This window comes from Hyperolius riggenbachi, chromosome 3 (assembly GCF_040937935.1).
Source record: "Hyperolius riggenbachi isolate aHypRig1 chromosome 3, aHypRig1.pri, whole genome shotgun sequence".
In the NCBI taxonomy this organism is placed as follows: domain Eukaryota; kingdom Metazoa; phylum Chordata; class Amphibia; order Anura; family Hyperoliidae; genus Hyperolius; species Hyperolius riggenbachi.
The window spans coordinates 264,433,566-264,448,697 of record NC_090648.1 but is presented as its reverse complement, the minus strand read 5'-3'; the positions used below and the strand labels follow the sequence as shown (position 1 = coordinate 264,448,697).

Sequence of the window (15,132 nt, the reverse complement as noted above, 5' to 3'; positions counted from 1 at the left end):
GTCCTAGACAATAACTATTTTAGTAATATGCGTATAGACTATGTTATGTTTTCCTTAAGAACTTTTATGTTATGCTTGTTATCTCGTTAATGATGGAACCATTGTGTCATCATGAGAGGCTGATGTGTACCTGCATGATAGAGCTTACAGGTCTTGCAGGGACGACACAAGTACAGGACAGAGGGTTCAAAGGGTAAATCTGTCCTTGTAGATAGGGATGGCTGCATAGAACAGCTTTACGGCCCCTCACTGAGCCGCCCCTAAATTTCTGGTGCCCTAGGCCATGGCCTATGTGGCCTTGCCAGAAATCCGGCCCTGATATCTCTGTAAACTACTTTTGCATTTTTTTTTCTAAAATAATAACAGAATAACAGGAGATTCAAATCTCATTCATTGGTAATAATGCTCTCCTACTCTGTATTAGTTTTCCCCAGTGCATTGTCCTTGGGACTGTGGTCATACATTGGTAAACTTATATCTTCCTTTGTATTATAATACCATTTATATGCAGATGATGCCCTAATTTACCTGTCCAGCCCAACCTGTCTCCCTCTGCCCTGAATAATGTCAGTCATGTCATCATGCTTGACTGACAGGTACCTGAAACTCATCTGGCTGACAATGTATCTTGAATAAAGATGACTTAATCATCACAGCCCATGCACAAACTAGGCTGTCTCCTATACAATTCATCAATAATGCTGCAGCTATGCATATCTTTCTTCCTCACTATTCCTCATCTGCTTCTTTTCTCTGCACATTGCTACAATGAATTCCATTTCACCTCAGAATCAAACTGATGTTACAGTGATTAATCTGTAATTCACCCTGCTGCTCCTGTCCTATATCCCTGTTTCTCTAGTGACATACTAATGACTTCCTCACTCACAACCTCATCTTGTGTAAAGCTCCAAGACTTCTTTAGTGCTGCTCCCAATCCCCGGAATTTCTTCACTCATCCTTATCTTCAACACATGCCCTGTCTTTATAGTTAAAAAAAGAAGCCCTGTAGTGAGAGTGATATGGAGGCTGCTTTGTGTATTTATTTTTAAAAAATGCTTGTCCTGTTGATCAGAGTCCCCCAACCTTATCCTCAAGGCCCACCAGTACATGTTTTTCAGAAAACCACGAACATGCACAGGAGAGGTAATTAGTGTCTCAGCAGAGCTGATTAACTACCTGTATGTATTTCCACAAAACATGCACTGTTGGTGGGCCTTGAGAACAGGGTTGGGGAACACTGCTGTTGATACTTTAAGCCACAGACTCAGAACGTACAGACCAGGCTCTCCAACTTAAATTTGACCACAGAACTGCACACTTGTTTCAGGTGCGTGTGATTCAGACATTACTGAAGCTAAACAAATCAATAGGACCACCATGGAACTGACATTGTTTGAAAATAAAAACATATGGCATTCCCCATATCACTCTCTCTACAGGGTCACTGTAACCAAACTCTCAAACCCCACTTCTTCAAACTCACCCATCTTCCGGTCTCTCCTAATTTATTTGCCCTATTGTATGTTACGGTACTTCACTTCCTAGATTGTAAGCTCAGTTGGGTAGGGTCCACTTCCTCTCCTATGTCATAGTTTGTACATTTTATATCTGCACATTATTCATCTCCACACCCTGCTTATTGTAAAGCTTGGAGTAATTTACTGTAGTATCACTTTTTTGATAAGGTTCATTATGATAATAGAATCAATGGTCTGTAATTTTACCTTGTAGTCCAAAATATGCAGTACTTGCTAGTATTGGAAGAACAGACATATATAAGGACAAAAAAGACTACAGTGATGTGAGTAGATCAATCTCAATTAACATAAAAAATGATCAACAATGCATACTGCTGTGCTTATGGTATTGACTCTGTCTACAGGTATATGAGCCAAAAGGAATAAAAATATTCAGATGTCCATCTCCCTTGTTTTTCGCCAACATTGATGCTTTCAAACAGAAACTCATTTCTGCAGTAGGTCACGTTTATTACTTTCCTTTTTAGTAACTCATAATACATGCACATGCTATTGAAAGTGCAATTAGGAAATATTTATTTTTTGTAAAATTTCTCAAAACTGATCTCATATCAATAATGTAGTTTAGCTGCACAAATGATTTGTATCTACTCAATAGATACCAGGATAACATGACATGCTATCTACCTGGTTGGCCCATAACCCACACCCCCTCAAGTCTCCTACCCTGATATCATGCCAACTCAGGCTTTTATAACCTTAGTATCTAGATATTTAAAGGGACTCCGAGCAGTGCAGAAACTATGGAAAGCTGCATATCATTTTAAAGCTCTCTTTCTCCTCTTTCCAATGTTATATAAACCGCCATCCTACGCCTTTTAGTTTTTGCTATTTTCGCGATTGAAATTGCAGCGACCGCGATTTCAATCGCAAAAATAAAGAAAACTAAAAGCCGTAGGGCAACGATTTAGGTGTCGCCAGAAAGACGAGAAAGAGAGCTTTAAAATGATATCCATCTTTCCATAGTTACATTGTATTACACAGGCCGACTTTTTCTGCTGAATGGAGCTGCTGACACTGGGGAAAGTGTCGTCCTGTGTAATACAAGTAACTATGGAAAGATGGATATCATTTTAAAGCTCTCTTTCTCCTCTTTCTGGCGACACCTAAATCGTCGCTCTACGCCTTTTAGTCTTCTTTATTTTCGCGATTGAAATCGTGGTCGCAGCAATTTCAATCGCGAAAATAGCGAAAACTAAAATGCGTAGGGCGACGGTTTATATATCATTGGAAAGAGGAGAAAGAGAGCTTTAAAATGATATGCATCTTTCCATAGTTTCTGCACTGCTCGGAGTCCCTTTAAGGGGTAAGGATAATGATATGGATATTTTCCATTACTGAATGGTCAGGACTTATTTTATTTGATTTAGTCTTAGGGCCCGTTTCCACTAGCCACCGCGCGCGGCTGGGAGACGCACGTCGGCACTTCCGTGGGCAATGCCGGCCGAATCGCTAGGGCAAGCGATTCAGCTGGCGGCGCCATTATTTCCTCTGGCAGAGTTTCCCCGAGCGATTTGCCTGTGGGGAAACCCTGCAGATTCGGCCCGGTTTCCACGCTTCAGTGTACACAAACTCTACTAATGTTATGGTTCTTCTCAGGTTGGTTTCAATCCACTGTGGCTTCTTAGAAAGCGCAATAAGGCTCTCAGGAAAATTGCAAAACTAGTGAAAAACGGAGAATTACAAATGACACAAGTAAGTCTTTTTTTTAAATTAAAAAAAAAACTTTCAATTCAATTAACCTGTCAGTAATCCTAGATCATTTTTTTCATAAGTCACTAAAACATTATGGGGCAGATCCAATTCACTTTTTCTCCTAAGTTTTCTCCTAGGAGATAATTATTCCTCTTATATTTTAGATAACCTTTTAACACTTTGCAACTAAAAAGTACCAAAATGTAGGTGAAAAAATACTGTCAAAATGAGTCTGAGCATTTTCTTGCTTGCTGGTGGCTTGATAGGCATTTTCATAATAAGGTGTGAAAATATCACCTTGGAGAAAATGAAGGAGAAAAGGTGAATTGAATAGGGGCCAATGTGTATTATACACTTATGATGTTTGATGTGTATTGCAGGTGACATTATATAATAAACACTGCTACAGTATACTTTAATATTGTCTATCTTATTTGTAAAGTAAAATGTATAAAGCACGGCTAGTAAAAACAAGGTTTAATGTTTTGACCTTTAACTAATAAAATATTGATTATTCTTGCTGTTATTCCCTTTCATAATGCACTCTGAAGGATGGGTTGGTTTCAACATCAAATGACAATGAAGGTTCTGATGATGAAGAAATACACAATAACAGAATAGAAGAGCTGGATGAGCCCCCTGAGGATCTGCCTATAGTGGTTAACTGGAATGAAGATCTGCCAAATAATATCCAAGTTCCAAAAATTGATCTCCACAGCGTGATTTTGGATTTTACAACTGTATCATTTATTGACATGTCTGGAATGAAGGTTCTCAAAGCAGTAAGTGTGTAACTGTACATGGACAAGGAATTAGTGTTACAGATAAACAAACGCAACAATGTTTTTTGCTTAATAATAATCATCATCAACAAACAACAAAACCATAACATAAACAAGGCAAATTCTGAACACAAACAATCAGGCTGATCAGTGTAATTATAAGTATTACCCGTGGAAATTAACTTTTTTAGTATTCAAAAGTTGGTATAATATCAAATACATTTTAGTATTTTTTGCTTGCTGTGGGCTTAAAAAGAAACTCCGACCAAGAATTGAACTTTATCCCAATCAGTAGCTGATACCCCCTTTTACATGAGAAATCTATTCCTTTTCACAAACAGACAATCAGGGGGCGCTGTATGACTGATATTGTGGTGAAACCCCTCCCACAAGAAACTCTTGAGTATGTACTCCTGGCAGTTTCCTGTCTGGGAAACTTGCTGCATTGTGGGAAATAGCCATTTACAGCTGTTTCCAACTGCCAAAAAAGCATGCATCAGCTACATCACCTGCCCACAGTAAAAATGGCACCATGTAATACATGTCAGAATGTAAATCAGGGATTTAAAAGATTTTACAATGGGCAAACACTGACTAAATCATTTACACATAATTATTGTAAAAATGAAGCACTTTTTTATTACATTATTTTCACTGGAGTTCCTCTTTAAAGGGTATTTTATTAATAAGGTATGAAAACATCTCCTGTAAGAAAATTCTGTAGAAAAGTAGTTTGAACAAGGCCCTTGTGTGTCTCATCTGATGATTAAAATAAAGACATACCATTTCCTGTTGTATTGGATGACACCAGTGCCAACCTCCAGTTTTTATTAACTTGGTGAAATCACTTCTTTTTGTAATGAAATTATTGCGGCAGCTATAATGTGCAGCCTTAGGTATTACACAGTATAATGTGAAGAAAACACGTTCAAACAGAAATGAGGAAAAATGAAAGCATCAGGGCATACATCTGTTAACTGCAATGAGTCTTGTACACACATTTAATATCTATTCAAATGACCACATGAATACTTAAACTGATTTATGTTTCTAAAAAATATTGTTTCTAAAAAATATTGTTAATAATACATACCAAGTATAAATGACTCTAACCCATTTGAATGAAACATAATTTAATAACTGTTACTTGTCTTTATTTTAAATAGATTTTAAAAGAATTCAATAAGGTTGAAGTTGATACATACATTGCCGGTGTTGATTGTAAGTAATGTTGTTGTAGAGTGCACCTGTCATTGTAAAGCTGAGGAAGCGTACCTTCTTGACCTTATTCTGAAGAAATGCTAGTTTTCTAGCTGCAACATTGCCCACTTTACTATTATACTCTCTAAATCACTGGAATTCTTATTTTCATACCTATAGCCAAAGGATTAGCATTACACCCATGTGGCTAACATTTGCAGTAGCACTCCCATAGTGCTATAATGCCAGTACAGTAAATTAAATTGTTACAGTGACTCTAGGACAGGCATGGGCAAACTTGGCCCTCCAGCTGTTAAGGAACTTTATGAGTCATGACTGTGGCTGTAAAACTCCTGCAATGCATTGTGGGACTTGTAGTTCCTTAACAGCTGGAGGGCCAAGTTTGCCCATGCCTGCTCTAGGATATAAAATCAGGCTTTAATTCTGCAATAGCAACATTTTTGTTAGGCACAGAATAGACTCAGAGGGGCGTGTTCAAAAGAAAAGGCTGAAAAGAATGTCAAAGAATGGCATGTGCATTCATCATTACACAAATGTGGATCAGCACAGTTGATGTTTTTGAAGAATCTATCTCCTAACCTACATAGAACTTATCTCTTCAGTCTAAATAGTATGCAACAAGTCCCACCTGCTTTTTCTAACACCCATTAAGATTTAGATTCCTAGGCTGTAAAAACCCTAACATAGATACATTTTAACAATGTTTTATATTCATGTTATTTTATACATATATTCAACTGTCATCTTAATATCCACACCAACCATTTGTTTTTAGTCTTCGGTGAAATTAGGAAGGTTTTTGTTTTTTTGCTGGTTATGTATTATGTGTGAGACCAGTCTAAAGGGGCCCATACACTCAGCCGATTTTCTGGCCGACCGATCGATCCCGATCGATCAATTGATCGTTTGCAAATCGGTTGGCCAATCGACCGATTGATGGCCGATTTCGATCGATTTCGATGGATTTCCATCGAACTGGCAGGGTGGAAAATTTAAGTCGATCTGATGAGATTGCTTATCAGTTTGCATTGGCCTTAATGGAAATCTGATGGCAAAAAAATGCCATCAGATCGAATTTCAATAGATGTCAAACTGAAATCTATTGGAATTCTATCCTGGTAAAAAAATGTTCTAAAAACGCATCAGATAGATCATCAGATGCATTTCTTATCTATCTGCTGCCAATCTGACGAGTGTATGGGCACCTTTACTTCATTCAGGCCTGCCTATCCATATTTCCACTTTTTATTGAAGTCTTGGTTCAGCCAATATAGTTATTTATTCTATGCCTTCCTAAAACTCCTTCCACACTACCATCTGAAGTGTCATTTATGGTGCTCATGTGATTTCCACTGAGCTCTATGGAGATGAAATCTAGAATCCCCCTGATGTCTTGTGGGAGCACAGGAAAGGCATGGCCAAACTGATGCTCACCACCTCTTCCATTCTGGTCATGTGGCCTGTTATTTAGCTCTTCTCCTCAACATGTCTATGTAGGAGAGTGCTGCAGCCAGTGGGGGATGGAGTTTGGATGGGCAGTTAGCCACAGACAGCCACTCTCTCTCTAGTTTTATAAAAGGCAGTGTTGGTCACGTGACTGCTGCTATTCCCATCAAACTTAAAGGGAACTGAGCACATTCTCTTTCACTGGAATCTCTCCTGACATAGAAGCTGCCATGTTCCCCCCTCCCCTTCTCACATTCCTTATTTACAGAAGTCAGAGATGCTATCTTGACACATTGACACACACCATGGCTTTGAAGACACACTCCTAATTACTCACCCCCTTTGCTGATGAAAGGCATTGTTTACCTCTTGGTAATTAGCTCAATAAAACAATTAGAGGTTCCTGAAGTCTCTGCGGATGGGGACGGTCGGCAGGCCTGCTCAAACAGGCTAATTTAACTACTTTGAATGTAAAATACAAGGTAAAATTAAAGTTTATTTTAATAATAAAACAGATAGTCGGCATGCATTTTTCATGTGCTATAGAAATGTCCTGAGTGAAAAAAAGGTGCTCGGTTCACTTTAAGATATTTAGGTGGCCTTTGTATAACATTATGCCTTTTCTGCGTGCAGTTTAACCGTTTTCTTTTCCTGATACACCATCACTGCTGAGAGGTAGTTCACAATCCGGACATTGCTGCTAGGCCAGCTACCTGCAACCTGACAATATAAATTGTCTGCGGATGGCATCCTCTTTTGAATTGTCCTGTGTATGACTTGTGTAAATCCACAGGTGTATGTGTTACTGAGCTTGTTGTTTTCAGGCCCATATGTCTTTTCCATTGTGATACTATGTTATTTAGGTGCCTATAATTAAAGTCGATTTATACAATCATGGCAAACAAATCAGAGCCTTATGAATCATTCACTGCTCAAACTCAAGGTGAAATAAAAACAAAAAAACAGATACTTACTTTCCTGTGTCTTCCTCGACCCTATCGTCACTGGCCAGGACCCTTTTTTTAGTTCAGAGCAGCACTTCCCTTCTTGCATTTGCATAGATTTACTGTCCCTGCATGAGTGCGGTCACACATGTGCCATGGCATGAAGCCACACGTGAACGAGAGGCTTTGGTTTACTGCGCGGGTGTAGTGATGCCCCGCACAGTAGGTCTGGGAGCTTGGCTACGAGATCAAATCCAACAAGCGCTTGTTGGATATATTCTGAGGGTCCGTGCCCATCCTCTGAAAAAAAATATACATAAGTTTAATGCATAATGAATGGAAACGCCTTTTTTTATGATATTGCATCCTGCAATAAATTGTACTTTTTAACAAATACAATATTTTGGTCAGCAGGTTCAGTTCTGGACACATTAAAGACATGTGACTTTTTTGATAAAGATATCAAGGATTCCATATTTTTTGTCACTGTTCATGATGCAGTTTTACATGTACTTGAAAAGAAAAGCATGGAAGATACATTTAAGTGTGATCCTGAAAAGGTAACAGCAGCTGATAAGGCTATAAGTCAAAATGTAGAGAAAAACTTTGAAAATTAAAAAAAAATTGCACTATTGCCTTGTATGTATATACAAATATTATTTTACCAATGTCTTGGTATTCTCTAAGGAATGTATGAAAAACATGACTGTAGTTTATGTGGATTCTGGGTGACAAGGGCAAGAGAAGATCCAGGCACTACACTGATGCCATATTCGTAATTTTCAGAGGAGTGCTTGTGCTATTAAAATTGTAGTTTAATAAAATATCTATAGTACAAACTACTAGTAGCTTGTGACCACAACAAATTGTATGCCACATACTGTAATATCACAATATTGAGCCACGGGCTTATTTATGTAAAAATACAAATTGCCACTTCACATTTTTAATACAAAACCAAATGTTGCTACTTACAAACTACTTAAAGGACAACTGAAGCGAGAGGTATATGGAGGCTGTCATATTGATTTCCTTTTAAGCTATACCAGTTGCCTGGCTATCCTATCAAACCTCTGCCTCTAATACTTTATACCACATACCCTGAACAATCATGCAGCAGATCAGGTGCTTCTGACATTATTGTCAGATCTGACATTAGCCGTATGCGTATTTATGGTGTTACTCAGACACTACTGCAGCCAAATAGATCAGCAGGGCTGCCAGGCAACTGGTATTGTTTGAAAGGAAAGTTTTCTGGATCACACAAGCCCTGTGATGATTTCCACTTTCCAACCTTAGTAAATCTGGGTCTGGTACGTGGTATGGTGTACAGGCCTTATAGTGTAAAACTGCCTGGCTTTGTAATGGTTTAAGTTAATATTTCAGTGCTATATCTCATGTTTTTCTGGATTTTTTTCTAGGATCCTGGAACTGTCCTGTCATTATATGGTGTCACATATGGAAATAATTACATCAAAGACCACGTTGTAAGTAAACCATTTGTGTAAAGGATGAGAGTTTCACACCTATCACCAACTATTGCCAAATACTACAGCTGCATGTCCAGGTGCACTTAGGCAGGTCTATATAACAATAAATACTAAAATAAAATTTGATATAGGTCCCTTAGCCTTTATGCAACTTTACTACTAAGTACTTTAAGTCAATATGGATTACTTCATGCAATGATGATATTTATCTCTCTATTACATATTATTACATGTGTATTACCGTATGTATCTAAACTGGAATTTTTCTTTCTCTCTTTTAGGCGGTCAGTGAAACTAAATTCTAATCTACTGAATATTGCACTTCCGTGTTTGCACTTGTGTCCTGAATATTGGATATGATGCAATGAGAATATGCTATGAACGCATGTTCTCCTTTTGTGATTTGCACTGTATATATATCACTGGAAACTATGCCAGTAAAAGAGTGACCTGTGTGCTTTTTATATGAAGAGTGAAGATGTGAATCCTAATTATATCTTTTCCTAAACTTTTTTTTTTTTTTACTATATAGAATATTATATGCAAATTGACATATAACTGTAGTACAAACATCCATGGCTCCTGCTTCCCCCATTTTTTTTTACTAGAGGAGCAAACATAAGGACAGTCGATGTAGGGTTGACTTACTAAGGTACAAAAAATTTTTTAGCAAAAATGGATTCTGACTGGTTCCTCCAAACAAACACATGATTTATGTTTCAAGTTTATTTTCACCTGCTTGATAATTCATCTTTAGAGATTTCTGCCCACTTATCCACTTTCTGTTTTTCTCTAGTTTCCAAATGGCATTTGTCAGTCATTTTTCACTACATTTATGATAGTGTGAGCAGGTATTTTTCATTGACAAAAAATTAGGTATTCTCAAAACCATACGTACAATTACCGTACATGGTGCCATTAAATAGATTGAAACAGAAAGTCATGAAAAGTACATTAAATGTGGTGGGAAAGAGGCAAAACTGGAAAAAGGTTTACAGTCAATGTATGCTCCTCTCAGTCTGTGGCATGCTGTGACATAGTGTGCAACGATTGTTACTGTGGATTTCTCTTCTCCTGGAAGAATATAGAGTTTTCTCTCATCCTCTAATGTGTCAAAGTCTGAAAATAATTCCATCAATTTCTTAAAGTAAGTCTCTGGTTGCAGTACATTTGGGGCAGTGCAGCAGGAAGTGATTTTCGTTCTCGAGGGTCTTCGAGTCACAGTGTTGATTTGGTCTCTCCTCCCTGGGTTTGTACATCTGTCTGTGCCTCCCAGCAGGGACGGAGCAAGACCAAGTTGCGCCTGGGGCAAGGTCAGGTTTTGGCGCCTAAAGGTCAGGTTTTGGCGCCTAAAGGTCAGGTTTTGGCGCCTAAACTGCCATTCATTTTGCCGCCTTTTTAAGTATTCAACAAACTGCGCCTGGGGCAAGATACCTGCTTGCCCCCCCCCCTAGATCCGTCCCTGCCTCCCAGACTCGATTTCGAGGTTGTGAGCACTCAGTCTGTAGACACTCAGGATTTGCCTCTTCAGAGTATTGGAGATTTTCCAGGTATGGGACCATTTTATATTCTCTCTGTAGGGACTGGTATATGGATAGCTTTTGTGATTCTTAAAACAAAAGACCTCCGGAAGTGAAGTCAAGGATTTGATTTATTCACACTACCTACATATATATATTGAGAACTAGATAAATTAAAAACTTCATAAACAGCAGAGCCCAAATTTCAGATACACAAGATCCTTGTACTCCTAAGGAACTTCCTTTGTGCCTCTCCTGAAGTAAGCTTTTTGTGGGTAAAATAATGCTGCAAGGCAACTCTAAAACCCCCGTCTGTCCCACTGACTTTCAATGGTATATTGCAGTTTCTACCAGTTTGTGCACAGCTTTTCAGCAAATTCAGACTAATGTAAAACCAGTTTAGTCAAATTACAAATGTTGTGCATCTACTTTTTTTTGAAATTAACAATGCATTGAAACATGGTGAAATTTCACAAATTAAATTTGGGGGAAAAAATTATAAAATCTCATCTTACAATTTATGAAAAGGGCATTTGATCATGAAACGGTCAAATGTTTGCATTGGCACAACATGTGTTCATCATAAATAAAACATTTTTATCCGTGAGCAGATATGGTTTCAAAATATACCGTACTTGGTGTGATTTGCCTTCTTGAAACAGAAGGAAACTTGCAATAATTCAGCTTTAAGTGAACATTTGTGGTTACCCACAATGCACCACTACTGAATATGCAAATGATCTCATTATGCCCCTGTAAGCCAGGCTAGCATCCAGAACCGCTGGTGTATAGCAAGCCTATAGCTTTAAATGTTACACAGCCACATCAACCCCACATGCAGACAGCCTGTTTCGGACTTTTGGTCCTCATCAGTACATGGCAGGGATTGATGTGGCTGTATGGGAAAGGGCTTGGACCAGTACAACAGAGTAGCCAAGCAGCTCGGGGTGACCAAAACTACTAGGAATGTATAGAGAAATAGAAAGAGACTGAAATATACTGTAGGTGCTGTGAAATGGTTTTCACTATAAATAATTTTCTGTGTTCCTTTCTGATTCCAGTTTTAAATGTACTGGGTTTTTGTTTTTTAAATTAAAACATTTGAAACTAAGCAACAGTTAAAAGACTAAATGGTTATGCAATCAGCACAGTATATAACATTTTTAAGTAGGAATCCACATACTCAGCGATGACAGTGATGAAACCTTTGCTTACTCCAGGTGAAAAATGACCACTATGGCTACCTGTCACTGTGGTCCACCATCTCAATACCGAACACTATATAACTACCTGCAGACCACTCCACGCCGATGGGCGTGGCCGCGGCGGCAGCCCCAGGGCCGCCTAACGCCAATTGGTGTCAGGTCTTGGAGCCGGCTACTGAAGGAGATTGCGCGCAGGGTGCGTGCGCATCTCCTTCTCGGGGGGCGGAACTCTGCCCCGTCTTCAGTCTCTGAGCGACTATCACTGCTCGGGAGACTGTTATACGGCGTGATCGCCGTCTATTTACACAGTGCAGCAATGTGATCAGCAGCAGCGCTGTACTGGGAACAGCCGTGTGACTCGGCCGTCCCCTGGGGCACAAAAGAGCGATCGGCAGTGATAGGCTGAAGCCTATCACAGCCGAACGCTGTAATAGGCTGGCTGGGGAGGGAGGGAGGCTGGCTGGGGGAGGCAACAGAAACGTTGTTTTTTTTAAATAAAAACACACTATAAATATTTATATTAAAAAAATAAACAACTAGTGTGCTGTGTTGTGCGGCCCTGCAGCTTGGCCTTAAAGCTGCAGTGGCCCTTTTAGTAAAAAATAGCCTGGTCTTTAGGGGGGTTTAGCACTGTGGTCCTGAAGTGGTTGAAAAAAATTAATAGATCTATAGTGTTTGTATATGTACACATGCATGCTTTACATGTGCCCCCCCCCCCCCAACTATGCACATACATATTGTACAATGTGCTCATGCACTGTACTAAGGTGTGCTGTGCATATACCCTCTTACTGTATGCACACATGGGTGCATGTACATACACACTGTACAGACATAGATGCTGAACACAGTCGAAACAGGCAAAAACGGTACAGGAAATTTGGGCACACCATGCGCCGCAATAGGCCGTAATGTGAACTATAGCTATAGTGGTATTCAAACAGCAATTTGGGCGCCGTCTGGTTGGTGCATGTGCAGACTTACCTGGAGTGGCAGGGCTGCACTGGGTAACCAATGGGCTAGGTCCGGGCAGCGGTGTAAGCGATGCAGCGATGGCAGCAGGATCAGCTTGCAGTCGGGAGCTGGGGGGCAATGGTGGACAGATCAGCTGGCAGTAAGGAGCCAGGAGTGGCAGCCAGAGAAAGCTATATTCTGGAGGTAGAGGGAAAACTAGAATAAGCGTACAGTCCCTATCTCGTTTGTTAACTAGGCACTATACCAGTGGTCCTCAAACTTTTTATACCGGGGGCCAGGTCACGGTCACTCAGACTGTTGGGGGGCCGGAACTATTATTTGTAGTGAAAATAAAACATCAAAGAAAGTACCTGTTTCTGGGTGGCAGGCGATGCAGCTGGTGTGGGTGGCAGGCGATGCAGCTGGTCTGGGGTTTTTGGGTGGCAGGCAATGCAGCTGGTCTGGGGTTCTGGGTGGTAGGCAATGCAGCTGGTCTGGGTTTCTGGGTGGCAGGAAATGCAGCTGGTCTGGGTTGCTGGGTGGCGGGCAATGCAGCTGGTCTGGGTTTCTGGGTGACAGGCAACGGTCTGGTGGGAGCTGCCGGCCTGGTACTGGCTGGTGGGAACTGCCGGCCTGGTAATGGCTGGTGGTAGCTGCTGGCTTGGTACTGGCTGGCGGGAGCTGCTGGCCTTGTACTGGCTGGTGGGAGCTGCTGGCCTGGTACTGGCTGGTAGTAGCTGCCGGCCTGGTACTGGCTGGTGGTAGCTGTTGGCCTGGTACTGGCTGGTGGGAGCTGCCGGCTTGGTACTGGCTGGCGGGAGCTGCCGGCTTGGTACTGGCTGGCGGGAGCTGCCGGCCTGGTACTGGCTGGCGGGAGCTGCCGGCCTGGTACTGGCTGGTGGGAGCTGGTGGCCTGGTACTGGCTGGTGGTAGCTGCTGTCTTGGTACTGGCTGGTGGTAGCTGCTGGCCTGGTACTGGCTGGTGGGAGCTGCTGGCTTGGTACTGGTTGGTGGGAGCTGCTGGCTTGGTACTGGCTGGTGGTCTGGTACTGGCTGCCGGCCTGGTACTGGCTGGTGGTAGCTGCCGGCTTGGTACTGGCTGGTGGGAGCTGCTGGCTTGGTACTGGCTGGTGGTCTGGTACTGGCTTCTGGCCTGGCACTGGCTGGTGGGCGCTGCCGGCCTGGTACTGGCTGGTGGGAGCTGCCAGCTTGGTACTGGCTGGTGGGAGCTTCTGGCTTGGTACTGGCTGGTGGGAGCTGCTGGCTTGGTACTGGCTGGTGGGAGCTGCTGGCCTGGTACTGGCTGGTGGGAGCTGCTGGCTTGGTACTGGCTGGTGGGAGCTGCTGGCTTGGTACTGGCTGGTGGGAACCGCCGGCCTGGTACTGGCTGGTGGGAGCTGCTGGCTTGGTACTGGCTGGTGGTAGCTGCTGGCTTGGTACTGGCTGGTGGTAGCTGCTGGCTTGGTACTGGCTGGAGGTAGCTGCTGGCTTGGTACTGGCTGGTGGTAGCTGCTGGCTTAGTACTGGCTGGTGGTAGCTGCTGGCTTGGTACTGGCTGGGGGTCTGGTACTGGCTGCCGGGCTGGTACTGGCTGGTGGGAGCTGAACGCTTGATACTGGCTGGTGGTAGCTGCTGGCTTGGTACTGGCTGGTGGTAGCTGCTGGCTTGGTACTGGCTGGTGGTCTGGTACTGACTGGCGGCCTGGTATTGGCTGGTGGGAGCTGCCGGCCTGGTACTGGCTGTTGGGAGCTGCCAGCCTGGTACTGGCTGGTGGAAGCTGCTGGCTTGGTACTGGCTGGTGGGAGCTGTGGCCTGGTACTGGCTGGTGGTCTGGTACTGGCTGCCGGGCTGGTACTGGCTGGTGGTAGCTGCTGGCTTGGTACTGGCTGGTGGGAGCTGTGGCCTGGTACTGGCTGGTGGTCTGGTACTGGCTGCCGGGCTGGTACTGGCTGGTGGTAGCTGCTGGCTTGGTACTGGCTGGTGGTCTGGTACTGACTGGCGGCCTGGTATTGGCTGGTGGGAGCTGCCGGCCTGGTACTGGCTGGTGGGAGCTGCCGGCCTGGTACTGGCTGGTGGAAGCTGCTGGCTTGGTACTGGCTGGTGGTAGCTGCTGGCTTGGTACTTGCTGGTGGTCTGGTACTGACTGGCGAACTGGTACTAGTTGGTGGGAGCTGCCGGCCTGGTACTGGCTGGTGGCAGCTGCCGGCCTGGTACTGGCTGGTGGGAGCTGCGGCCTGGTACTGGCTGGTAGAAGCTGCTGGCTTGGTACTGGCTGGTGGTAGCTGCTGGCTTGGTACTGGCTGGTGGTCTGGTACTGACTGGTGGCCTGGTACT

General features: G+C 42.6%; 1 protein-coding gene across 1 annotated transcript in view; it reads left to right on the top strand.

Moving 5' to 3' along the window:
• Window positions 1-9,424, top strand: part of LOC137562295 (chloride anion exchanger-like) — a 42,576-nt gene extending 33,152 nt beyond the window's left edge. The window contains exons 14-21 of the mRNA XM_068273630.1: window positions 1,735-1,804; window positions 1,886-1,978; window positions 3,141-3,236; window positions 3,788-4,018; window positions 5,185-5,239; window positions 8,044-8,189; window positions 9,051-9,116; window positions 9,401-9,424. Of these exons, the coding sequence (XP_068129731.1) occupies window positions 1,735-1,804; window positions 1,886-1,978; window positions 3,141-3,236; window positions 3,788-4,018; window positions 5,185-5,239; window positions 8,044-8,189; window positions 9,051-9,116; window positions 9,401-9,424 (781 nt within the window). The remainder of the gene's footprint in view (window positions 1-1,734; window positions 1,805-1,885; window positions 1,979-3,140; window positions 3,237-3,787; window positions 4,019-5,184; window positions 5,240-8,043; window positions 8,190-9,050; window positions 9,117-9,400) is intronic.
• Window positions 9,425-15,132: the final 5,708 nt, after the last annotated feature.